This window comes from Nannospalax galili, unplaced genomic scaffold (genome assembly GCF_000622305.1).
Source record: "Nannospalax galili isolate Female #2095 unplaced genomic scaffold, S.galili_v1.0 scaffold332, whole genome shotgun sequence".
Lineage (NCBI taxonomy): Eukaryota > Metazoa > Chordata > Mammalia > Rodentia > Spalacidae > Nannospalax > Nannospalax galili.
The window spans coordinates 2,165,292-2,193,143 of NW_008333794.1; the positions used below are offsets into that span (position 1 = coordinate 2,165,292).

Below are 27,852 nucleotides of genomic sequence, written 5' to 3' on the forward strand. Positions count from 1 at the left end.
CCCCCACTTTTCCGTCAGATCTTCACATTCTCTCTCTCTCTCTCTCTCTCTCTCTCTCTCTCTCTCTCTCTCTCTCTCTCTCCCCTCTCCCCCCAGTAAGAAAGAGAAGCTTGATTTTGACATCAAAGAAGTCAGGGAAATAGGTCACGATCCAGACTGGGAGGAGCCTGTGAACATCAGCAGGTGCTGAGCAAGGCTGGCCACCTGTGCACAAAGCCAGGTCCACATGTGCAGATAGACAGTGCACACAGACCTGTGCACACAAAGACATGGTCAAAAGTGACATGCCACCGAGACACAAGCACATGCTCACAGATACAGATGCACAGAATGCATGTACAAATGCACCTTCCCATAAGTACACAGAACTCCCACGTATGTGCACATACAGAAATGGACATGTGCATACCCGTCCACAGTTGCATACTGTGGGCACTGTTGCATATACTGTCTGTACCCCGTGCATGACTCTGTGCACACAACTCCTGCAGCTCAGGGAGAGGGATGCATGTGGCATATATAGTCAGTCACTCCTCCCTTGCCTAATTCTGACCTTGGGAAACAAACAGGGACAGAGGATCTGATGGAGTTGGCTGAACATCTCCTTGTTCTTTGGAGGTGCTGAGGTTTGGGGACCAGGCCTGGTCTCTACCTGCTCTAGTGAAGAATGTGAAGAGTCTGCCAGTACCTGCCATGTGCAGTGTATGGGGTGAAGACACAGGGGCTGTGGTAGCCCTGAGCCTCTAAGGGTGGGGAGGAGGCACAGGTGAGGTATGGCAGCTCACCTCTTGGCTGTCCTGTCCTAAGGAGGCCCAGCAAACTCCTGCCCAGAACCAGCACCTCAGATTTGATCGTTAGCACAGAGCCTACTCCTGAGCCAAGGCTCCCTTGGGTGCCTGTGAAAGATGCTGCTGCCCCACTTTGGCAGTCGGTATGAGTTACTGCCTCCCTGCCCAACCTGGCAGGGAATGGAGTCTGACAGCTCAGCTAGGCTCAGGAAAAAGGGAAATCAAGGAGCTGTGATAGAGGCCTTTCCTGAGGATTCTGCTACAAACAACAGTAAACTTGCTCCAAAGACACCAGACAAAGGAAATTTCTAGCTTTGTTAACTTCAGGTCTGGCTGGATCCAGTTACTCACAGCTTACACTTTGTGTGCCTCGTTGGCTCTACTCTTGGGTACTCTCTTTCCCTGTGCCATTTTGTACATTGGGAAACAGAGGCTCAGGGCTCTTTATCTTAACAGCCAACAGGAGGTAGAGTGGGGATCTGAACTAAGGCCCCCATGTGTGTAGACTTTTCTTCTTTCTCTGAGAAGCATACATACCCACCTCTTTGCCCTGAGCTGGTGATGGGAGTATGCCAAGGCCCTAGCCTTGACTCAGAAGCAAACAGGTGCAGGAGATGCTGGGAAAGTTGGTGATGGGCAGTGTGTCTCGTCTATTCACCAGTCCTGGCACTTCCCTGTCCCAGGTACCAGGAGCTGTGGAGGCTCAGGGAACTCAGTCTGGACAGGATTGCTTTTTCAGGGGAGGGGTGGGGCTGGGAGGAGGAGGCAGAGGCTTCACAGGGCTTGACCCTTGATTATTCCTGTATTGAGGGGGCACTTTTGATGCAGTGGGAAGGACATGCAGGGGCCCAGGAGGATTACCCTCTGTTCTGGGGAGGTGGCAGACACAGGCCAGGCCCACTTATTGATAGGGCAGCACAATTTACTCTCAGGACCAACCATAGGTTAATGAGGAGCCAGCAAAACTTACAGGTGAATGTGTGGCTGAGGCCACGTGGGCAGGTCCAGGGCTAAGAGCACAGTTACAGGTCACAGGAGACCATCTTTGAGGGTAGCCTCTACACAGCCTCAGCACGCCAGACCACTCCAGAATGGAACTGTTCCTGCTGGGTGCCAAGACCTCAAGCTGAACTGAACGGGCCAGTTTTCTAGGTGCAGGAACCCCACCATGGCCAATCAGAATGGTGAGTGCACTGTGCTATGTGCTAAGGATGACCCCTCTCCTCTGTTGGGTTTTTGCTTTCTCCAGCACTTCTAAAAATTTTTTTTTTAAATTTTATGTTTATGTCCGTATTGCCTGCATGTAGGTAAGTGCATCCGTGTCGTGCAATGCCCATGGAGGTCAGAAGAGGCTGTCAGATCCCCTGGAACTGGAGTTATGGACAGTTGTTAGTGGCCATGTGGTTTCTGGGATTTGAACCCGGGTCTTCTGCAAGAACCAGTGTTCTTAACCACTAAGCCATCTCTCCAGCCCCTCTCCAGAACTTTCTATGAAGTCTGCTTGCTTCCTGTCATCATCATTTCACAGAGAGGTACTTTTTAGTTTTAGAATGACAACTGAAAGTCACCCTCCACATTTGCTATGATTCTGTGGCCAGCAGTGGGGAAAAGGGACAGGGAAGCCAGGCAGCCAGGCAGAGGCTCTGAGCATAGGGCACAAGGAGGGGAGAGTAGCCTGGGGTTCTAAGCACATCCTGCAGAGAGCCTCCTGGCCTAGAGGCCTGCACCCCTGACCTTTGCTGGAGAAGGGGGTTCCCCAGGCTGTCCCAGGAGACTAGCTTCCCAACTCTGCTTTTTTGCCACAAGATTCACCCAGGCTTTGTGGTCTGGGTCAGCGATTCAGCCACCTGTGGGCAGCAGGGCATTTGTCAGGTTGCTCCTGGCTCCATTCTGAGGGCCCTCTGCAGACAGGCCCTGGCTGAGGCTGGCCAGTGCTACCATTTCCAGAGAAGTGACTCAGTGAAGCTCCAAGCCTGGGCAGCCTTCCCTCTCCCTTCCCTCTCTCCTTCCTCTCCCTCTTTCCCCCTTCCTTTTCCCTCCGGCTGCTTGCTCTGGTACTGTACCAGGGCACCTGGATGTGAAGCTGTAGGCCAAGGGTGAGGGGGAGTGTGTCTCCTGGGGCTCCTGCTCAGTTAGCTAGAGTCTGAGACCAGGGCCAGTCAGGAGAGGTACTTGGATGCAGTTGTGAGGCCCAGCACTGCTGGACAGGGGAGCAAGACCCTCAGGGACAGCAGCTGCCTGATGATCTGCCAATGTCTACAGACCTGTGAGCAAGCCAAGCATAGGGATGCTGAGTGGGCCCAGGACAAAAGCTCCACTCAGCAGTGCTGGGAATCACACATGATGATTCTGTTCACACCAGATCTGGGGGTGGCCTGTTTCCCAACAGAGTGAGCTGGCATAGGCTTGTGCAGTGTCTAGCCCACAGGTATGCATGCACCTGGCAGTGTTTCTGCTGCCCAGCCCTGAAGTATAACTGGGCTTAGAGAGTAGGAGGGTGTCTGGAAGTTTCTCCTGTGGGATTTCCATGCCAGAAAACACCTAGCAGCCAGGCGTCTGAGGGAGTCTCAGAAAGGATCACTGTTCCTGGATGGAGGACAGCTCTGGTGTCACTTATGGTCAATAGACCTGTCATCTCTCTCATCCCAGCAGGCCATTACCTCCATGCAGGGCTCAAGACAGGGTACCCTTTGGCCTCCCTGGCCACTACCCTCCTATGCACTGAATCACCCAGAACACCTCAGGAGGATACCATGGCTGCCTCTCCTGCCGCTACTCCCAGTGTGGGCAGATAAGACTATCTGGCCAGATGGTGGGTGGCTCCTGAGTGTCAACCCTCTCTTGGGCTTCGGGAGAGAAGCAAAGGGATGAGCAGAGATGTCTGTGCTGCAAAGCTTGAGCCTGTAGCACAGTAAACTTGAATAGGAAACCCAATATCACCAGCAGAGTGGTCAGGGGATCCCAAGCTCCATCTTAACTCCTGCTCTGGCACGGTGCAAGTTGCAATAAGGTTCTGGTGCTTGGTGTGTAGCCATGGGGGTAGGGAGGGAACTGGATGGCCACTGTTTAGACCCAGCCCTAGCCTGCTCACCCCAGATCTCAATCCTGTACTACAGTGGTGCCCATCTGGAAATGGCCCTGCCTCTTCCTGCTCCTTCAGATGTAAAGTCTACATCTGACAGTTGGAGTGTGGCAGCCTTGTCCTGCTGGTCTGTGCACACCATGGTGCTCTGCCTTAGCCTGCCTGCTCCTGTGAAAATGACATGGCTCCAGGAGCCTGAATAGTACCAGCCCCTGCTTGAGGCCTGGGTCTCCCAGCCCTGTCACCCCTTCTCCCTCATTTTGTTCTTCTCCCAAGATTCTTGCCCCCTTGAATGCAGACCATACTACCCTTCCCACCTGGGGCCCACTCCTCACAGTCTCTGTTCTGTCCTGTAATCATCCACTGGCTTTCCTATGTAAGTGCAAACAGAAGGTCCTTCTAGAAGGAGCTCCCATCCTGAGAAAGAACAGCTTCTTTTTCATTTGTCTCATACTTGATTCATGGTAGCCTTTATACCCCTGTGTAGTTATGGGTTTCTGTGCTGTTCCCCTGTCAGGCTGGGTACTCCCTGAGGGTAGCAGCCTGTCCTGTGGGGCTCTGCATCACTGGTGACCAACAGAAGTCTGGACACAGAGTCAACAGCAGTGATTGGGTGCCAGTGAGTGAATAACTGCAAACAAAGACATCTGCTTTATTTGTTCTCGGACAGTAGCACATACTGTTTGCTAAGCACAAGGTGGCCCCACGCTCAGTGGCATATGGGTGCCCAGCTGGAGATGGTAGGGCACAGGAGCTGTGGCCTGAGGTCTGTGGTTCCATGATCGATTCCTCCTTCAAAGCTCCAGGAAGGATAATGCTCCTCAGCCCTTCAAAGACAACAGCCAGAGTTCAGTTGCGCCGCCTCTGCCCCGTCATGGCCCAGGCTGGGGCTACATGAGGCCTCAGCCCCATGTACTCAGGACTCTTTCAGTCTACCTGGGACAGTGGCCATTTCCCTGGAGCAGGACTTAGCTGGCCTGAAACCTGTACTGAGTCTCTTCTCGGTGCTCAGCAGGACACAGGCCTCCACCTGACACATTCTGCAGAAATACCAGTCAATACCACCCCTCCAACCCCAGAGCTAGCACAGAGGCAAGAGCCCAATTCTCTCCACTCTCACAATGGCATGTCTGACACCCCCCACCCCCTGGGTCTAGTGAAGTCTTACAAGATATACTGGGAGAGGACACCTACACAATCTGTTGTGGGGTGCTCTGTCCTTGCCTCAGATGCCCTGCATGTCCACAGCAGGTTCGCAGCTCTGAGCCTGGAGGGTCCCCACAGGTATCTGAGCTGTCCTAGGAATGCCTCAGCCTCCTTACTTCTGGAAGCTAATCTTTTTGGGAATCCTTCACTCCTGTCCCACTAGAGCTTCATTCAACTGTCTACCTTTAGCATCACATTTTTCATTGTTTTGTTTCAATGAAATGAAGATCCACTGCTGGGATTCCCTGAGGAGCACAGAGCTATTGACACAGGGTAGATGGAAGGAAGATGGAGGCCAGGGCTTGGGAGAAGCCTCTACTACAAAGCCCCATGGCATAGCATGGTGGCCTTCCCCTCAGAGAAGGGTTAGGCTCTGGGTAAGCCACTGGCTCATCAGAAAGAGGACAGGATTCTGGAAAGCCTATTCCTTTAGAGGAGCCCTGGTCATAGCATGGGCCTGGCCTTTGGTTTTTGGTTAACTCTGACCCCAAGCACACAACTCCGTGTTCTTTGTTGGGGAGGGGCCCAGTTCATGTCTCCAAGGGCCACAGGGGCATCATAGCCACCTACCCTGTACACAGTATCTGCTGGGCTCTGTTCTGGTCTCTCAGAGACAACAGTGCTGGTATGGGCAGCCCAGGTCAGGGCAGTCAGTTCTGGCAGGGAACATAAGTGGGGCAGAGCCCAGCTAGGCACAGCATGTCTGGGAAACTCCTGAGAGAAGCCAAGAGGTAGCTGAGGAAATCTAAGACCTAAATGTAGGGACCTAGACATGGAATGTCTACTGCAGGCATGCTAAGGCAGGAAGGGCTCACCTTGCGGGAAGCACTCACACAGTGTTGGTACGCCTTGACCAGGTCTGAGCACAGCAACACCTCATGCACGTGGTCACGGTAGCAGCGGAGGATCTGGGCTTGTAGGCCTGAGCACACGGGCTCCACTCTGCGGGGCCTATAGGACAACAAGAACAGACAATGGGCATGGAGGGCAAGGGCTCACACTCAACACATGCAGACACTAGGATAAACTCCTGATGTTCATCCACATTCCTTTAGTCCATTCTGCAAATAGGAGGAATGTGGCAGGGTCTGCTCTCATGGTTAGTGGCAGATACTGTGTGGACTAGGGTCTAGGGCCATGTGCTGGCAGCTGCTACCTTGAGTCCCAAGTGCCCCCAGGGTGTGTGAAGGGCCTGGTGGGTAGAGGCCTCAACTGGAGCCCACACTAGACAGCCCTCCCTGCTGGGTCAGGCACTTCTGGGCCATGGATGACCTGAGGCCATAGGCCATGTGACTCAGGCACACATTTTCCCACATGAAATCTTGTTCTGATGTTCTGATTATATACATGAGTACACAGGAACCAAGAAACCCCCAGAAATGTTCAAAAGAATAAAAATAGAATGTTCTGAGTCACATTTCTTAGAGATAACTGTGGTAATACTTTAAGGTACTTTATGATCTTTTCTTCCTTAATCAAAATAGTTTTACAACAAATGAATATGCTGATATTTTATAACTGTGAAACAAAACAAATTATAAAAAAATACAAAATACAAATTAGGCTAGAATAGATGTCTCCCACCCTCCCTGTGGCCACCTCTGGGCTGCTGGTCTCTTCTTGACTCCTTTCCACATCCCCTTACTATCCTTCCTTCTTCCTCCCTCATAGTACACATACTCTGTCCACTGACTCTTACACACAGGATCCACACATACTCCTCCCATGCTCACACAGACACCCATTCTCACCCTTCCCATGCACTCAGGCTCACATCCCTCCTACACACACACACACACACACACACACACACACACACACACAAACACACACACTCACACACTGCTCTCCCCCCCACATTCACACAGTCCTCTCCCATTCTCTCTCTCTCTCACACACACACACACACATACACACACACACACACTGCTCTCCCCCCCATATTCACACAGTCCTCTCCCATTCTCTCTCTCTCTCTCTCTCTCTCTCTCTCTCACACACACACACACACACACACACAATCCACACACTGCTCTCCCCCCACATTCACAGTCCTCTCCCATTCTCTCTCTCTCTCTCTCTCTCTCACACACACACACACACAATCCACACACACTCCACCCCTCCTATATTCACACACAGTCCTCCTCTCCCACATCCACACAGTCCTCCCCTCCCACATTTACACACTCACACACTCTTCTTCCACATTCACACACAGTCCTCCCCCACATCCACATACTTCCCCTACATCTACACAGTCCTCCCCCCACATTCACATACTTCCCCCACATCTATAAGCACAGTCCTCCCCCCATGCCTATACCCACTCCCCCCATATCCATCCACATACTCCCCCCCGCCACTCCGCCCACATCCACACACTCCTACACATTGTCCCATAGTCCCTCTTTCACATGTTCATTCACTCTCATACACTCCTACACTTACTCACACCCTCCCACACTCCCCCACCAACACAGCAGCTCACACAGCAGCACAGGGTGAAGACACACCCCCTCATGGCTCTTTCTGTGGCACAGACTATTCTGCACCTCTTTGCACACGAGGAAACTGGGGAATGAAGAAGTTCTGTCACACATCTAGGATGGAGGTCTATTTATTGGGATTGTTGTAGTGGTGCTGCCCACCCAGCAGCTTTCCAAATGGGTTTTCCAAGCACACCCAGGTTCATAGCATGAGTATTAGACTTGCAGTCATACTTGACAGTCTTTTAGAATTCACCACTACTCTCTGCCCAGGTATCAATGGGAGTTGTAAAACTGTCTGAGCCATTCTTCAAGTTTCTTGGCAGTAAAAAAGATCACTATTCTGCAAACTCTATTCTAGGGCAGCCTGCCATTCTCCTGCCCAGCACCCCTGTATTTAGAACATCTAGCCATGCAGCAGATACCAGAAGGTATCACTGTTATTTTAAGATAACTCAACCAAACCAAAATCATCAGTTAGGAAGAGCAAGCAGCAGTCATCAGCAGCTTAGGAAATAAGTCCTTGTGTCTCATGCTTATGTTTGGGGTCTGGACAGGAACTTTTAGTACTCTGCCTCATGACACTGCCTGGGGGTAATCCTTCCTTCTACACTAGCCCCAGGCCACTGTCTTCACATACTGTCCACTCTGCAAACTCAACTACCTCATTTAATCAGGCTCTGTCCTTTCTGGAAACCTTATTCCAGAGTTCACCTTTCCCTGTTGGGCAGAATTTGGTCACAGGCCTATTGTTAAGACACTCACTAGCAAAGGATCTCACATTTACCTGAGACAGTAAGAGTCACCCAAGATCTATACAAGATGGGGTGGAAGGCTGGCTGGATAGTCACACCAAGCTGGCAAGTCACAATGTAACAGATGTGATGAAGAGCCTTCCTGTGCTCACAGCTGGGCCTAGTACTGCCCAGGGGTTCTCCTTTCAATGAGCTCCAGTGAGGTCACAGCTGTGGTCATACACTGACATACAGGACCAAGCCTGGAGGGCACATGGGGGCTTTGCCTTTGTATTGCATTAACCTCCCATCCTCAGACACACAAGGCAGAGGTGCCCCCTGAATGTATCCTTTTTTCCTGGGCATCTGGAGGGTCTCCTACCTCCGATTCTATCTGCTGTGCAGAGGCACCTGTGGTATTGCGGGCCACCTCTTTTATAACTACCCAAGTGCTGGTAGAGTAGCTGCCTTTGTACTTTGGGCACAGAGGCATCTGGCCATGGTCCTTTTGGAGTAGTATGGCTTTGGAGGACAGAGCTCTCAATGGCATCCTGTCTCAGGTAAGTGCTCTGTGAGCAGGCTTCAGTCCAACTGCTCTGAACTCCCTGAGGATACACCCCCATCCTACTGCCTTACCTCCAGGCTCTGTTCTCTGGCTCCCATCTGAGAAGATGTAGCACTACTCTCTGTATAGAGTTAACCCTGCAGTATGGTGCCTTTGATTGCCAGTCTCCCTCAGCCATGTTTGATAGCATGTGTTGCTGTCCCCATACCAGGTCTTGTGCTCCTTACATATAGCCTCTGTGGTTGTTTGAATGAAAATGTCCCCCATAGGCTCCAAGTGTTTGGACATTTTGTCCCCAGATGATGGCACTGTTTTGGGAGGTTCTAGATGGTGTGGCTATCCTGGAGGAAGCACATCACTGCAGGTGGGCTTAGAGAGCTCTTAAGCCTTGCCAGATCTCCAGTCACCTCTTGCTTCCTTCCTGTGCCTGCATGATGATGTGAGAGCTTCACTTATGCTGCTCCTGCTCCAACCACCTCCAGCCCCCATGCCTCCCTGCCATGATGGACTGTAATTCCCCTGGAACTGTAAGCTCAAATAAACTCTTCCTTCTATAAATTGCTTGGGTCAGTGTTTCTATCACAGCAACAGAAAAGTGACTAATACAGCCTCTCTCACAAACCTCCAGGGTACAGGCCCTATCTTAAACACCATGCCCCAATCCCCCATGTGACCTCTGAGCGGTACTTGGCAGACACCAGGTGGGGGCTAGTAGCTGAGGCTGTCCCAAGCTCTAAGTGGTATGAGGCTTACTGCCTTCATTGAGAAAGCACCCTTGGCAGGCCCATGGGGCCCAGGGGCTCAGCCTGAGGCATCTGGGAACCAGAGCTCTAACCTAGTCTTCCCTTCCACACAGGCACATATTCTGCAGAGTTGCAAGTGGGCAGAGAAGGTGCTTCATCACCAGCCCTCTTCCCCATGGCTAGTAGGGCTGTCCCATCCTCTCACTGATGTCTCCTCACTTGCCTTCAGGTGCTGACATGAGAGCCCCTGTGAGCTGAGGGCAAACCTCATGGAACGTCCAGTGGGTTCCCAGGCAGGGAGAAACTGGGTTATGTGAAATTGATCCCCTGTGTAGCAGTGCCACTGCTGGGGCCGTAGTGGCTCTCCTCAGGGACTTCAGCACAGAAGGAGCACATACAGGCAGGCAAATGTCAATGAGAGGAAGTTACAGCCATTGTGCACAGAAGGCTCTGAAGGGATGGGGCTGGGAGACACAGCTCCTGAAGCAACGCTTTCTCTGCAGCAAGGCAGGGTTGGCTGGGTCAAAGCATCCGGAAGCAGGTGTTGAATGGCTTTACCCAGGCTGCCCGCCCCCAAGCTCCATCCAGGGTGACCTTGTTTCACCCTGAGTCTGTATAACAGCTGCTTTTCACAGGACAGATTCGAGTCCTGGGCACCCAGTGAAGGGTCTCTGAGGATGTTCTTTATGTGAAAGATCACAGTTGCTAAGGGACTCATGGCACCTACCAGTGTGCAAGCTGACCACAAACCACAGTAAGGACTCTACTACCCCCACTGTGCAATGGAAATTATCCTCACACCTGCCTGATGTTGTGGACAGGGCATATATGAGAGCAAGTACTATCATACCTGCTGCTCTCACTGGCAACCTGCAGCTGGCAGGGAAGCTAAGGCACAGTTTCTCTCTCTCTCTCTCTCTCTCTCTCTCTCTCTCTCTCTCTCTGTGTGTGTGTGTGTGTGTGTGTGTGTGTGTGTGTGTGTGTGCTGCAGGAAGGATGTACTCTCAGCAGCACTTGGTAAAGAGCTAGGACATGAAGCTGTCGGGAGCTAGAGCCCAGATGTAAGGCTGTGGCTAGTATCCCTCCTGCTGCCACCTAAGCCTATACCATTCAAGATCAGCTCAGCTGGCCTGAGGAACACAGCCCCAGTACACACTCAGTAAAGGTAAAGGCTGGTAGCAGGAAAGACGTAAAACTAGGTCCCCAGCTATCATGGCCATCACCCAAGAGTACATAGACACTGGCCTGAGCATGTCAGTCAGAAGGCAAGCAGGCTTTCTGTTTCTATAGCACACATCTCATACTCCTCCTTGGCTGGCATCAGTCTGGATCCCTTATGTCATCTACAATGAAAACTGGTGTCCAAAGGGGACAGCCTGTGGAGGGTAAGTCCTGACATCTACTGCATACCCAGATGTCAGGAGCATGACCTTATTTGGACACGGTATGATTATAGATATGATTAGTGAAGACAAGTCACTGTGGGGTAGCATGAGCCAAATCCAATGGGAATCTAGTTCATATTCTCAGATGAAAAGAGGTAAAACAGTGAAACACATGAGGAAGCTGTGTGATGGGACTGTTACACACCCACCAGCAAAGGAAGGTGGGGGACCTGGAGTATCTGCACCCACCACACCTGTTGAGAAGGCTGGAACTGCTTATACCTTGCCCCCTCCCCCGCAAATGGAGTTAATGAACTATTGTTTGAAGGCCTCAAGTGGCAGTATAGCCTAAGGGAGGCAGTGCGGAAATGGTGGAGTCAGGGATGACACAAAAAATGTACTGCAGCCTAATTCCAGAGCCTCTTCAGCACCAGCTGCTGAGTTCCCAAGTACCTATTTCACATACACCAGGATGGGTTCCAGGCTCAGCAGTGTCTGTGACCTACTGACCCTGTGAGGCACCATCTGCACATAGAAGTGAATTGATTGTGGTCAAGAGGAGAGACAGTAACTCATGAGCAGGTTTACACAGAACCTGCCTTTGTTCCTCAGAAGCTGTGTCCTGGGAGACATCTGAGATGAAGACCAAGCTTCAGGAAGGAGAAACCAAAGTGGACATGTCTATTCAGTTGACTCACAAAGGTGAACAGGTAGGTAGGTCTGTCCAGGCTATTCCGATACCTAACCCCTACTGGGGACTCTCATGTCTCTGAGAATATATACAACAGTCTGGTGAGCTAGGCATTACTGCCTCCCTCCACAAATAGGGTGACTGACAGAAACTAAAGTGGCTTTCTCAAGGGTACACAGCAATAAGACAGACATAGCAAGAAGGGCCTGGTGTATCCATTTCCACAGACTGTGCCTCTACAGTGTATAATCTTGGCTCTACTCTACCTTTAGAAAATGCCATAAAAATCCAAAAAGAGAGAGGATACAAGGAAGAACGAAGAGGCAGGCACAGACCAGAGGGCATGCAGGGCTCCTCAGTAGGGGCCAGGACTTGCTACCTCCAAGTGTAAGGGGGTGTCCTCGTGTCCTAGGCAAGGAACTATGGGGTGGGAAAGTGAAGGGGGAAGACAAGGAACATGACACATTCAGAATCCACAGGAGGCAGGAAAGGACAGAATGCCCCCAGCAGGATCATTATGGGGAACAGCATCTTCCCATGTCACCTGCATGGCAGCCCCTCAGCAGGCAAGCAGGGTTCCCTGAGCAAACCCAGGGCACCACTCCTTCCCCTCTGGCTGCCTCCTGTGCGGAGTACACTGTGCACCTGCTCACATGTGCAGTGTAGCCCAAACTCTCTATGTCTTTCTTCACTTTATTTAATAAATGGAATCTCATCAGCTTATCCTCCTGTTATCACCACTGACATCAATCTGATAAAATTGGCCTGGTGTGGAATCTGGCTATTATCTGTCCTCCTGATATTTAATTTCAGGAAAACACCGGTGGTGGACCTCAGAGCAGGCTTTTTATTACAGCTGCAACAAGGAGATTCCACACACTCTATAGACATTCATCTCCGTCAGTAGTGTCCAGCTGCTCAGAAGAGGCTTTTGTTACAACCTGGGGCCACAGTGCAGGCACCACTGATAAAGGCAGGTTACTAGGGACTGGGTTAACTGGCTGCTATCAACAGTGTGCCACTCAGCCTGGGTAAGCTGGACCGAGAGATCCATCATCAATCAACATGCCACTTGGGATCATTGTCCAGTCTCTGGCTGCCCCCTCCCTCAGAGAGTCACAGCCTGGTGACAATCAGGGGATCCGTGGGATATGGTGGGCAGGGGAGGGAAAGGAAGCACCACTCACAAGAAGATGAGGAAACGGGGCCTGCTGCCTGTCAGTCAAGTCTCCTCCTTCCCATACACAGAGGGATTGGGAAAGGACCACTCCTCTCTCTCTTAGGAAAGTGGAAGAATACACTTTCCCTCAGGGTCCTCTCACTAGATGTACAGAAGGATAGGGCTCTGACAGTTGCAGGAATGAGGAATGAGGAGGGAATCAGCAGGGTTTTTGTGGTCTTCCATGTCCAAGGGCAACTCTATATAGGGACAGATACCTCACAGTGCTCTGTGGCTGTGCTCTGCAGGCTCTCAGGCATAATTCTACCTGAAATCCCTCAGGAAGAGCCCTCAGGAAGGCAGGAAGCCATCACCAGGATCTTGGCCTGGGTCTCCAGTCCTCCAGAGCCTGCCCTCCTTCCTAACCCTTCCCTCCAGGGCCCTCATCAGCTCTCATCTGGAAAATCCATCCCATCTAGGCTGGCTTATCACACTCTCATCTGGCCTGCCCGGCAACCTAGCTCTGCTGATACTAACTAGAAAGGACTTTCTAAAGCAAGACCACACAGCTGCTCTGAAGGACTGTGGCCAGCCAACTGGGCCTATTTTTTGTGGTCTGCCTTGGTGCTGGTGATGAGCCCAGGACCTGAAGTCTATCCCACTATGCTCAGACCAAGGTTCTCTGTACTAGAGCCTCTGTGTCCCCCTCAGCCTCCTTGGCCCTCAGGCTCCTCACAAAGCTGAGGTGCTGAAGGGAGAAATGTCATGGTGCTGGCCTAGAAACTATGAGTTTTTCTGAGTGATGCTGAGGTTGAAGACAGAGGCTCAGGCTGAGGACAGGCACTGTGGCAGCCTCTGGAGTGGATGCCATCCATCTACCCATGACCGAAGGCCCAGAGGCCTTCTTAGTGTGGCATCCAGACCTCTCTACACTCTATCCTAGGGTCAGTCTCAAGACTCCAGGACAGTGCCTCTTGATAACATGGAAGCATGCCAGACCCCTGCCTGTCACTGCTGGGAGATGCAGACAACTGGGGCTGCAGGGGAAGCACTGTCCTCTGTGACCTGTGCTTGGCCAGTTTGTGTTGCAGAAACCTGGGGCTGCATGTGGCATGGGTTCAGGACAGATGGGCTGGTCTGCTGATATGGGATACTAGGAGTGGTTCAGATTCTTGGTGCCAGTGGAGAAGCTCACAGTGGCTGTCATACTGTGCCTGGACCTGCAGTGGCTTAGCATGGTGCTATGTGCAGGTGGTTCTTCTAAGGAAGGAATCCAGGCACTAGGAATGCTGCTGGGAGTGGAGGGCACTGGGAGGCATTGTGTAGAGGGAGCCCCAGTTTTGGGGGTAGAGACTATGCTCGGTAGGCTGAGTTACTGTGTAGATGCTGCTGTTCCTGAGTTCATGGAGGGTCCCATCACCAGAGCCTGGGGAGCAAGCATGGCCACTGGGATGAACAATGGGACAATGGAAACCCTGGCTGACCAGCAAGGTACTCTACATCTGAGATGGCTTAGCTGATGTAAGTAAAAAGACCCTCTGTCTGATCTGACATAATCTGACCAGGATCACCCTCACACACAGTGGGCAGCAGGCAGGTCCACCCCAACCCCAGAGCTAAGCCCCTCCCAAGCAGTTCCCAGTATCTGCCAGTGAGAAGAACACCATAAAGCTTGGACAAGTGGAGGGAGGAGCCCTATTCTTCAGGGTCATGGCCCAGTAACCTGGAACTGACCCAGCAGCTCTGGGGGTTCTAGGGAACCATACTCAATTGCAGCAGTTGCCGGGGGCTCTTTGGAACCGTGCACAGTTTCAGGGAGCTCTTGGGAACCACCCTCTTGGCTCATAAATGCAGATTCCAGTTGAGGTTCTCTGAGACTTGGAGGAATTCCAACACTTTCCTCGTGTATAACCTCAAGAGCTGCCAGCTTCAGTGCCTAAGGCTAAGGTCTTCTGGTTCAGCACTCCTGACCTATGGCAAGGTCTCTCCTGACTTCCTGTCTTGGGTCTCTTCTAATAGTCCTGTGAGCCTCTGAGTCCCACATTAAACTCTTCATAACCAGAATCCACAGAGGGCTTATAACGACATCAAATGGCACACAGCCCGGCTGGCTAGCCTTCCCACTCTAGTCCCCATCACCGCTATTTTCCCCTGCCTATGTCACCGCAGTCACCTGGGATACCAATCCTTGCTCTGTATAATGTGCCCTGTGTTTAGTACCCCCATCTGCATACACACCCATCTGTAAATGGTATGTATATGCCAGGGGATGTGGGGGGTACTGGCTGGTTCTATGTGGTCAGTAAAGCACCCTGGTGCCCATCCCAAGACCTCGGGGCACCTCAAAAGTGGCAGAGAAAAATCAACCAAACCTTGACCCCAGCAACCAATGCAGTTGAGTGTGTACACTCTGATGATGAGCCAGGGTCTGTACAGTGGAGGGAAAGCATCTGCTCTGATAGGACTTGACCCTGGGTTGCCCCAGGCCAGGTGACAACAGGGAGGGAGTGTTCCAGAAGTCAGTAGAGGGTGGGAACATGTTGGACTTGGCTCCTAAAACTCACAGGAATCACTTCTCACATCTCCAGTCAGGCTGCCTGAATTCAGGCACAGATCCCTCAAGACTTTGCCGGCTTCCTGATGAGGAGCTGCTCCCTCTTCTCCACCTACTGTTCTGCTACCCGCAAGGCTGAAAAATCACTTGGACAGTAAGGCAGCTCCCGGTCTGGAACTCTGTGATGATTCCTGCTGCCTGTTAGAATTAAGAGCCCTTCATATGTGTTCAGAGCCCTCTACAGTCTACAGGGCTCCAGCTAGCCACAGGTGACATGTCTGTGTCTGTGGTTTCACAGGGCCTCTGGCTGCTTTCTGTGCCTCCAGGACTCAGGTTACCCAGTGGCTTGGCCAATCCACCTGTCTCCATGTTCAAGCCCACTCTTTCTTCTACACAGAACCCCTTCTGAGGTGCTGCTGTGTTGGCAAGAATTATACAGATACTCTGGAGGTCTACTGTATGCCCTCATCTTACTCCACCATCACACCAGCAGGACCATACCATCGGGAGCTGGCTGAGTGTGATCCAGCCATGTGTGACCTGCAGTGTTCAGAGCTAGTATGAGCTGCACTTCTGTTTCTTCTCTGATCTGAAACTCTTCTGTTGCTCATATACTCCTTGTCCCTCAGGCCCCACCAGTGCTGCATGCAACAGGTACCAAATAAATTGGAGGTGAGAGAAAGCACTATGGGTCATTCTCTCAACACACACTGTGCTTTTCTGGGTTTTCGCCATGGCTCCCATGCTTCCTTCTCTAGAACATTCTCTCTACCACCCTTCAAGTATTACACACACACTTCCACAAAGATTCTGGCCAGTGGCTCCTTTCTGCTATCTCACTGCCCACCCACATGAGCCTGCACTGGCCTCCTGCCTCTCCCACTCTTTCCCATTGGCAGAAACATCCTTGACTCCATCATGTCTGCTCTGTGCCCCTCCTTGAACTGCTAACGGCAAGGGTGGTGGTCATTGACCACTACCCATCAAATCACGCAGGCATGCTGCAGGCAAGCCATGTGAGAGCTGTCTCCCCATTACATAGGTGTACCTGGAAGGCAGAACCACAATTTGTTACCTTTGTTTCTGTAGGTCTGCACAGAATACTGAGCAGGAAGCAGATACTCCATAAATACACTGAGGTGGGCAGGACATCAATAATTAAGAGCCACTTGGGCTCTACCTTCACACAGCTTCTAAGGGCTAAAACTACTGATGGGCTCCACATTTGCACTGGGCTGGCTGGGACCTATAACCTGGCAAGCCTGGCCCTGTGCTCCCCACCCCCACCAGACTGGAGCCCTGCTGTGCTAGGCTCTCCTACCTTCTCATTTTTCTTTCTCAGGAGCCCATTGTGTTCCTGCTACTCCCCTCCCTTTCCTCCTCTCATTCCCTCTGTCCTCTGATTCATGCTTCTCCCTGCTGTAGCTACGAGGCGCCTCCTACAGCTGGAGTCCCTGCTATAGTCTCTGGCCCTGTGTGTAACCTGCATACCTGGAAGACCTTCCAGCAGCAGGTCCTTCCCATTGCCTGCTGAGAAGTATCATGGAGCTCCCCATGCAGAGCCTGGACTAAGTGTACACAGTAGCATCATGTGACAGGGCCTCCACCACAGGCACCCATATCCACCTGCAGAATCAGTGGGGTTGGCTAGACTGCCAACTGGTCCTAAACCATGGTGCTAGGCATTGTTCCCTTTAGTCTGCCACTCAACTGCAAGACTGGACTTGTGGTACCATGTGCTCCTGAGAGAAGTCTGTCATCTCAAAAAAACTAGGACAGGGCAGCAAGCACTGGGCCTATGAAACTGAGACACAAGTACTTATGGGTGATTTAAAGTTGGGCCTACTCTGCAGCACTGGTTGGCATTTCCCCAACTCTGATCTGCAGCCTTACTGTATAGTGAAACTCAAACCAGTCTACTGAGCCCCTCACACACATTCTGGGCTCTTTATTGCCACCAGCACTCCAGCCTTCCCACCCTAGACCCTGGGAGCACTCACGGTACCTCCTCCAACCTCACCCCCATCCAGCTTGGTTGTATGCATCCTCTATACTGGCACTGCCTGGGTGCCTCCTGGAGTCTGTATCCATGTTGTCTGCTAACACTCTTGCTAGAGCTATGCTCACTGTCTGGCCTCTCTAGACTGGACCCCACTGGATCCTGTCAGTCTCAGGCTCAGTGGTGACTCTGTGACCATACCTCCTTACCCATTCTCTCTATGTCTTCATGAAGTCCAATATCAGTCCTTTTTCTCATGCCTTGTGCTTTTGATACTGAATCAAAGAAGTCATTGTCAAATACAAGGTCATATGCTTTCTCTCCTGTTGTCTTCTGAGAGTTTATAGTTTTGTACCTTACATTTAGTACTATGATTCACTCTAAGTTGATTTTTGTGAAACTCACTGTTTAGGAATTGTAGAAACGTTTAGCAGTCTGCATTTCACACAAAAACTCATGAGTACAGAGACCAGTAACACACAGGGATGGAGGGTCAGGTTACCTGTGAGTCCTGCCTCCCCTTCCCTGAACACATGTGGACAGTGGGGCTACATGGAAAAGCCTGGATTACTCTGTGATTTTCAGGGGGATGATTGGACACTGGGCCTATTCCATCATGTGGAGGCAGAAGGGTGACAGTCCCATTCCCTACTGTGGCAAAGAGATTCCCCTTCAGAGCCTCCTCCCCCTCCCCCGAACCTTAGCTGTCACTCAGGGCAAAAAGAGCTGTTGGCTATGTATTCCTAGTACAGACAGACCCCAACAACCTAATCCTCTGGTTGTTCATCTTGATATTTAAGCAGAGTTGACCTCCCTCAGTACAATCACAGGACTGGTCATCAGCTGTGGGAGGCCAGTGAAACCCCTGACATACACTGTGCAACCCATGGTAAGGAGGCTGATCCCTAGGCTCATCAGTCGTGTGATAATCACAATGAGGCTCAGCCTCTGGGTCGTTTCCAGAAACAAAAGACAAAGCCTTAGCATGAGAAGGGAAGGGAGTAGGGATAGAGTGGGCACTGGGAGGGGCTAAAGGTGTTTCACCAAGGCAGAAGGAAGGGAGGAAAAGAGCAGGTGGCTCATGCTGAGTGTCAAAGTTCAGTGACTCACTTGGGAGGCTGTATTAATCACTTTTCTGTTGCTGTGATAGAAACACTGACCCAAGCAATTTATAGAAGGAAGAGTTTATTTGAGTTTACAGTTCCAGGGGAATTACAGTCCATCATGGCAGGGAGGCATGGTGGCTGGAGGTGGCTGGAGCAGGAGCAGCAGAAGTGAAGCTCTCACATCATCATGCAGGCACAGGAAGCAAGACGGCAAGGCTTAAGAACTCTCTAAGCCCCCCCCCCCCACCGTGATGTGCTTCCTCCAGGATAGCCAACCTTCTAAAACCTCCCAAAACAGCACCATCATCTGGGGACAAAATGTCCAAATACTTGGAGCCTATGGGGGACATTTTCATTCAAGCCACCACAGAGGCAGAGGCAGGCAGATCTCTGGGAGTTCAAGGCCAGCCTGGTCTACATAGCAAGTTCCAGGCTAGCTGGCGCTACAGGGCGACCCTGTCTCAACAAGACTGAAAAAAAAAAAGTACACTGACTATGGAGTGCATGTGTCATGAGCAGTAAGGGCAAGGCTCTTGCTCTCTGGAAAAGGAAGGATCACAAGGAATTCCCAGGTGTTGGAAGTATCAATACAAGTCTATAAGAATTTAAAATGCAGACAAAGATGGAAATCCTATATATGTAGTAGTGTATACACATACACATGAATAGCCATGTAGCCTATACACATGTTTCCTACTTTTGTCCACTGAGAGTACTGGGAAAAATGACAACCTGCAACACCAGGCACACCCAACCTCAGATCTTGGTATCTAATATCATTATTCAATCAAAGGAACGGTACTCTTTAAACCACAGTTTCCATGACTGGGACAAAGGAAGACCAAGACAATCTTGGAAGACCTTATGCCAGAAAGACATGTTATGAGAAAGAAGAGACATGGCCAGAGGCAGAGGTGGTCTGAAAGGCACTCAGAATCTAGGCCATTTTGAACAGCAAATACATGCAGGTATTTACAACCCAACTAACAAATGTGAGTCCTTGATCTTCACCCAAACAGCCAGAGAAGTGAACGCACAGTCAAATGGAGGAGGAGGTGAAACTCCTATGCAATAGCATAACAAGCCACAGGTAATTATGGAAACTGACCATCACCATTCAGCAGCCATTACTGTGGAGGCCGAGTCAGGCAAGAGTGTCAAAATACACTAGGTCGGGGAGGTCCGAAGGTTGCCAGCACACTGGTACCATATCACAGCATCTCTAGACACACCAATTGATAACAAAAGGGACAAAAGGCCTCTACCACAGGCAGACCAGGTCAACACGGCCAGTGGTAGACAGGAGGCTCCAGGTCTTCGAATGGAATACAGGAGCTGGAACACAGCAGTAGTTTCTGAGGACACGTGGCTTAAATGTGGTCTTGAGGAGACAGTGGGCAAACCCAGGCTTGGTATTACCCTACAGATGAAAGCCCTGTACTTCCTTTAAGACTGTCAAGGTCTTGAGTGGCAGGAAAGGTTAAGGAATAGTTCCACCTGAGGAGGCCAAATGACTAAGTGAGAACAGATTCCTGGACAGCATCCTAGGTCAGAAAGGAAAGAGAGGTGTCGGGGGCAGCAGGTGGGACTTGGTCTATGGGATGATGGCTGTATTCAGTTGATTTCCTAATGGAAGGATTGAGTGGTAGCTATGGAGGATACCTTGAGAGGTTCATGAAGGACAGGAGTACTTGGGAGTGATGGACAGCCAGGTCAGACCAAGACGAGGTTTCCTCTGCAGAGAAAAGGTTCTGGAACAACCCCGTGACAAGCAAAGCATTCAGGAACCTGGTCAAGGGATGCAGGAGTTCCCTGTGCTGTCCTTGCAGCCCTGCTATGGGTTGGGAATGCTTTCCAAATAAGCAATCAAACAGTAAGGAAGGCAGTTTGATAGTGCAGAATGTATTCAAAAGAATGCGGTTATCCCCAAAAAAGACCTTACCAGATTTTCTACTTCTTTTTCTGGCCGGGAGTGGGGTTGGGTAAGTTTGATAAAATGATTCTAAATTCATCTTAAAAGATAAACTAGAAAAAGATTATCAAGATAGAAGAATTTGTTCTATCAGATATTTAATATTCTAAATCATGACAGCTTCATAATACACTCTAAGTATGTTTAAAATATGTGGGGCTGGTCCTGGGAAGGAGTCTAGAAACAGACCATGTGCATGAGTTCCAGGAACCTAACATGATCAGCGGGACATAGATCAACTGACAGGACAGAGGATTTCCTGATTAGAGAAAACACAAGCAGATCTATGCTTCAGAGCTCATGGCAAGAAGATCCCAGCAGCTACATAGAGTACTAGCATAAAGCATGAAATGGAATCACATGAGTACTAGTCCTTGAGATTACAGTACAGGGGGAAGGAAAGCCTTTGCAATGTAAACAAATCACAAACAGAAACATGAACAAAAAAGCACTTGATCCTTCAAATCAACTTCCAAAAGGGTAAAGATTTTTAAAAAGTTAAGTAGAACAACAGTCATGACAAAGTGACTATCGGTTAATAACATTGCAACATGGCTTTGGAAGAATGAGTTAGTAGGGAAACATGGGCGCAAGGCTGTAAGTAAGCAAAGCCATAAAAGAACTAAATGGCCAGCCAGCACATAGAAAGAGCTTCAATTTAACTTAGTACCTGAAGGAACAAGAAGCTTGGGAAGCCAGGATCATCTTCCCCTTGTGACACTGGCAAAAGTGTTCTAAAAAGTCCTGCTCTGATCTTGTGCTGGGAAGTCTTGGGGAAATGGATGCCCTCCAGCACCAGTGAACAGTGGAATTACCACTTTTCCTTCCCGGAGGACTGGCTGGTGAGACCTGAGTGCATTAATATATATGTGTATGGTTCTTTTGGTATGCATTTTTGACCTGGCAACAAATAAGTGCATAGAGACAGATAAAGCTAATTGTCATGGGGTGTGGCTAAAATCTGAACTGAGTGATGTCCCCAAAACATAAACAGAGAGAATATAAAAAGGACTTTAAAAAACATTTTATTTATTATTTTTATGTGTGTAAGTGTGTTGCCTGCATGTGTGTTAAGTGTACCTGTCTTGTGCAATACCTGCAGAGTCAGAAGAAGAGGGAGTTGAATTCTCCCCTGGAACTGGAGTTATGGACGGTTGTTAGCCACCATGTAGGTTCTGAAATTAAATCCAGGTCCTCCAAGAGCAGCCAGTGCTCATAACCATTGAGTCATCCATCTCTCTAGCCCCTTAAAAAGGATTGGTTTTTTTTTTTTTTTTTTGACTTTTTGAGACAGGGTCTCCTTGTAGCCCCAGCTGTCCTGGAAACCACTATGTAGACCAGGCTGGCCTTGAACTCACAGAGATCTACCTGCCTTCGCCTCCTGAGTGCTGGCATTAAAGGCATGCACCACAACGCCTGCCATGACTGTCTTTAAAAAAAGCTAAATCTCTAGAAATAGAATTTGTAAGTTAAGAAACAAATGTATCCTTTCTGTTTTAAAAAAACAGATGCTTTTTTGAGGACCATTTTCGGCACCCAGCTATATTAAACAGAAGGTACAGGGAGCAGGCATACATTTTCTGCTCCCCACCTAGTCTGCCCTGCTAGACGTCTTGTACTCTAGCAGCACCCCAGAACTTGTCAGGTGATTAATCTGCATTGATACATTATTACCACCCAGAGTCCATCTTTTTTTACATCTTTAACTGCCACTATTTAATGTATATTTTATGATATTCCACAGTTCAGTGTTACTTCACAAGCTTTGACATTTATAAATGTATACAAATTTACAATTTAGACAAGTCAATCAATCTTTCTTATTTCTATTGAATAAAATGTCAACATGGGAATCAAAACGAACAAGAATTTCCCTGGGTGATAGAGCAGCAGAGTCCCTCTTGACAGGAGTGTGCACTGTTGTGTGGGGTATTTAATATATTGTACTTATGAATGCAATATTCATATACCATTCTTATAATCATATAACCAAAAGATGACATTGGTTTTCACTTTTAAAAACTTACAAAGATGCAGCATGTCTTTTGTATTATTTGTGATTTTAAGATGCTACAGTAAACAGCAAACAGACCATGGCAGATACCAGAGCTACTTAGAGGGAGATTACTAAGTATAGGACCTGGGTAGACTTAAACATCTACTGTCACCACGCTAGCTTATATAAATATGCATCTTCTCTACTAATTACAGAAGAACAAAGATGAACAGGAAATACCAAGCAAAGGAGCACTGGAAAAGGTTGCACTTGTCTTTGAAAGTCAAAAGTAAGAAGCTGGGAGTGGTGGCATGTACCTTTGCTCCCTGAACTCTGGAGGCAGAGGCAGGCAGAAATAGAGGCAAGCCTGGTATACAGAGGAATTCTAGGCCAGCTGGGGCTACAGGGAGACCTTGTCTTTAAAAAAAAAAAAAAAAAAAAAAAAAAGAAGTGAGAAGTCAAATCATGTTTCTTAGAAAGGGCTAATGGGGTGAATGTGAATTTTGAAGTCTGTGAGGACATGGTCTTGTCTTGTCCCCATCTTGTTCCAGTACCACCCGGGGCATGTGAGAAACACAAATATGACACAAGTCACAGTTGTCACAAGCCAGTAGCTATGTGGCAGAAAGTCATCTCTAGGTAGTGTCCTGGCAAATTATACTCCCACCCATATGCACAAGTGTGTGTGTATACACATGTGTGCACACAGAGAAGCAGATGCATACAGACTGAAAGAGGTAGGCTGGAACAATAAGCTAGAATACTCATGAAATCAGGTAGACAAATGTAATTTCCTGCACTTGGATTTAAAAATAAACAGCCATACAGGGAAAGGATGGGAGACTTGTGGTTTAACAGACAATACACGACTTGTAGAGTTATCTTCCTAAAACATACATCTGATTCTGTCATTTCAAAGCTCAGGCACTTCTGATGGCTTCCCAAGGCAAAATCAAGCCTAAGTCCTTGGCATTCAAAATTCCACTGTCAGTCCTGTCCCAGTCATGCTCCCTCGCTATACCTCCTGTGCGATAGCTGATGGAGGCTGGCTGACTGGGACAGAAACCTGTGGCTCCTGCTCATCAGCTCTGTGACCTTGGTGAGTGCCTTCACTATGCCAACTCCCATCTTACTGCCTAAAAAATAGGGCAATAAATGGGATAATGTATTCAACATCCTCAGTTTGCCAGGAGCACAGAAATGGTCTGTTAAATACAACCACCCTCCCATCTCTCTGTCTACGGGAGGACTGAACAGAGAGGCATAGTAGCAGAAGCAGCTAGCTGTTTGGTAAGGAGGAGCACACCTGAAGGAGAGAGGTTTCTGGGAGAAAGTGGCTGTGAACTTAGGCAGCCACTCCACAGTAGAGGCCTCCCTGGCCATGGTGGTGGCAAGCACGGCTTCTAAGGATACCTCTGGGTAGGGACCGGTGGGGGCCACCCTGGTCAGTTCTGAGGGAGGTAGGGGCCTAGGAGCCCTTAGGGGAGCCTGGGGATGACCCTGCCTCTTGTGTTTACTATGGTCCCACTAATACAGGAGGATGGACACAAGAACACCATGGACACAGCCATCACCATTAGTCATGACAGGCATTTCACTTCAAATCCTTGGCCTTCATCTTTTAATGTGGTTGATGACATAAACACACAAAAATGTAACTTGAAAGAGTCTAAACCAGATGCTGCATTCTAACAGAGCCAAAGGCAGTAATAAATAATGGCTTTCACATACCAAATCCTTACCCTGTGCCAGATCCTGTTTAATGCTATGTCCACTCTCGGGTCATCTTCACTTCTGGATTACTGACATGTTCTCGGGTCCCCATTTTACCCCTTGGGCACACAGAAGGATAGAGATGATGAACTCTAGTGTGCAGTAGTGTGGTCCAGGAACTCAGGCTGGTTCTTGCACCATGGTGACCTAGAGGATGTGGCCACTTAGTTTAGCACCTTCTCATTCCACCTCCCTCACCCTCAGGCCAACAGGCACACTTGAATGGTGGATTTCCAGTTTCCCTGGTGGAAATGGATTCTGCCCTGGCCTCTCACAAGTCAGGAGAGTACAGTGACCTGGGTAACAGCCACTTCATGGGATCCCGAGGTCATGATCTGCTTCTGGCATCTACACAGTGAGATAATTTGCAGATTTTCTTCTGTGTAGTATGTAAAACCTCATTTTTTTCTGACACATGGCTAAGGAAAGATACTGTAGGATTCCAGCCTGTGGAATGATTGAGTCCTGGGGGAAGGTGTGGAAAGGTGAACCTATGGATCTGCACTGAGCACACAGGTGAGTAACCTTAACAGACTGCATCTGTCCAGAAGAGCCTGAGGTCAAAGTACACAGTGAATGACCCCAGGTTACTCTAAAAACCCGTGGACTTCCCAAGACCAGAACTCTATAGCAGCATCTTCATGAAGCTTCCTCCAAAACCAAGCTTCCAAGAACTGCCTACCGTCTCTTGTCCAAATGTCTGCCCTCAGGTCACTGCCCAGACTGCTTTTCTTCAGTCCTTATTAGTTCAGCTCCTCTGATTCAGTGTGAAGATTGTGCGTAGTACCAGCTTGATACCTGCTATTCTCTAGCCAATAAAACCAGACGCCACATAGTGAGGTAGAAGTCATTGTATACCAGCTAGCCACGTGCATCTGAGTCCCCACTTGACTACTTACTGGTGGTTTCTGACCTTGCCAATAACAATGAATTTCAATGTAGTCTTCCTTGTGTTCAAAGAAAAGAGATGGCTGTTTACAAGAGTAACACTGCTCCCCAGCTCACCACCCCACAGGGCCTAGTGCAAATTTCTCCAATGGGGACACAAGTCCCTCCTGGTGAGGCTGCAGGCATGCTGGTGGGGTACTAACAGAGCATGCAGGTATGAGGGAAGGGCTGACAGTGTTCCCCAATGCAAATGGTAGGTGGACCACGTGTGGAATTTTAAGTTTTCTAATAGTCATGACAAAAGTAAAACAGGTAAAATTAATTTCAATAATATATTTCATTTTAAGAAAATATAACAAAATGTGATTTCAACATATAGGCAACATGAAGAAATTATAAGGCAGCTTTTTTTTGAGTCATGGTCTTACTATGTAGCCCTGGCTGACCTGGAACTCACTACGTAGGCCAGGCTGGCCTTGAGCTCAGAGATCTGCCTTCCTCTGCCTCCTGAGTGCTGGGATTAAAGGTGTGCACCACTATGCCCAGTCAGAGACATAGAGTTTTGTTCTTAGTCTTTAAAATCCATTTTGAACTTTGTAGTTGCAGTATTTCAATGTCCACATGTGGGGAGTGAAACAGTGTTTGAAGAGATCAGGACTGACACTTTTTGAATCATGTTCTATCCTACATCTTCTGTGAACATGTGTCAGTTACATTCTGTTACTAATGACAAAATGTCTGAGATACAGAACTTGAAAGGAGGGAATGTTTGTTTTGGTATGTTTCATCCATGGTGGTTGCCTGGCCCTGATGCTTCGCTTCAAAGGCTGCACAGTACACCATGCAGGAATGGGTGATAGGAAAGGGCTACTTGCCTCATAGTGACTGGGAAGCAGAGAGAGAAAAAGGCTGGGATCCCCAAATCCCTGTCCACTGGCTCTACCTCCTAAAGGTTCCACTTTTCTCATTAGCACTAGGGAATGAAGACAGAGCCTTCAACACATGGGCCCATGGAAGACATCTAGATCCAAGCTGTAGCAGTGACTACGCACTATCCCGCATTCATAAGATCCACAGCACCATACCCTTCACAGGTGACGAGACCCACTGCAACCTGCCACTAGTCACCATGTTCCCTGGCTCCAGGGTAGGAAGCCATAGGAGGGGGATATAAAGCTAGGCCTGAAAGGTGGCAGGTACTTTGCAGGGGTCAAATGCATATAGATGCTCCGTGGGAACAGCAAGGCCTTTCCCTCTATGGCTTTCCCTGATCATGAATCAGCCACTTCCCTGTCATCAGGTCTGCTAAGTGGAAGCAAAGCCTGGATTCCTAAACTACCTAGAGCAGTGCTGTGCTTCTTCCTTTCAAAATTCATGCCGATATTGGTATATTAGCTATGAACTGCTTAGTAAGCCGTGTCAAGATTTGTTGGATAATCTTACTAAATTCTTTTTTTCTTAAACTTTAAACTTTTTTATTTTTTTAAATTTTATGCATATGCATGTATTGCCTGCATGTAGGTAAGTGCATCTGTGTCACGCAATGCCCACTGTGATGGCTAATCCTGGGTGTCAACTTGACTGGATCTGGGATTAACTGAAATGAGAGAGATCTTCTTGATTGGATCATCTGAAGCTGGAAGACCTACCCTAAATGTGGGTGTTACCTTCTGATGGCAGCCCATATAAAAGCCATGGCAGAGGAGAACGCCCGGCTTCTTGCTGCTTGCCTTCTCTCTCGCTGGTGAGTTGTCTTGCTGCTGTAGACTGAAGACTAGCTGATCTTTTGGAATTTATCAGACCTTCAATGTCAGATTGGGAATACTGAGACATCCAGGACTCATGGACTGAGCGACTACAGATTCTTACCCTCTCCAGTGTGGTGCAGCCCACACTATTGTTGGACTACTTGGACTCTATCCTGTGAGCTAAGCTGATAAATCTCTATACATATATATTCATTCTACCTGTTCTGTTTCTTTGCAGAACCCTGACTAATACAGATTGTGGTACTAGGAGTGGTTCTAGAGAAAGAGAATTGAAAGGATGACTTTCTTTAATGGGTGGGTTGGTATTTAGAGCAGGCTCTCCAACTCAGAGTCTTCAGATAGCATGGAGAGCACTGAACATCCGTGGTGTAGACTATTTGAAACAATTATGGAGATAGATGCATTTGAATATCCTAACTCACCTCTTGTGAGGAACAAGAAATTTAGTGACTCTATACATAAAACATTTGACAATTTGTTGAAAAATAAGAAAAATAATGATGCTGGCTGGTTACTTCTAGCATCTCTGGATAAAGTGATAAAGATGAACAATGAGTTTAATGATAAAATTGACAAGCTCCAGATTTGAGTGAACAGTTTGGAAGTTTCCAAGTGTGCCCTGGAAGAGAATGTTCTCTCCAGCAGCCAGAGAGCTAAAGCTGCAGAAAATCAAGCTGGAGCCATTATTACGCGTTTGGCTGACCTAAGACGCAAATTTAATTCCCAGCCTCGAAGGGTGTCAGCAGTAAAGGTGAGGGTATTGGTAGGGAAAGATTGGAATCCTGACACATGGGATGGAGATGTGTGGGAGAACCCTGAGGAGGCTGAGGGTTTTGAATCCTCAGACTCTGAGGAATTTGATTCACCTGATGAATTAATCTCCCCACCCTCAGCAGACCCACCCTCCCCACCCTTGCCTGAGGCAACCAATCCCATTGAGGGACCTAATCCCA

The 27,852-nt window shown here is 49.0% G+C and overlaps 1 protein-coding gene across 1 annotated transcript in view; it reads right to left on the bottom strand.

Annotated features, from left to right (window-relative positions):
- Nucleotides 1–4,498: 4,498 nt before the first annotated feature.
- Nucleotides 4,499–27,852, bottom strand: part of Chchd6 (coiled-coil-helix-coiled-coil-helix domain containing 6) — a 266,137-nt gene continuing 242,783 nt past the window's right edge. The window contains exons 7-8 of the mRNA XM_008828575.2: nt 5,892–6,027; nt 4,499–4,697 (exon numbers count right to left, since the gene is read on the bottom strand). Of these exons, the coding sequence (XP_008826797.1) occupies nt 4,692–4,697; nt 5,892–6,027 (142 nt within the window). The 3' untranslated portion in view covers nt 4,499–4,691. The remainder of the gene's footprint in view (nt 4,698–5,891; nt 6,028–27,852) is intronic.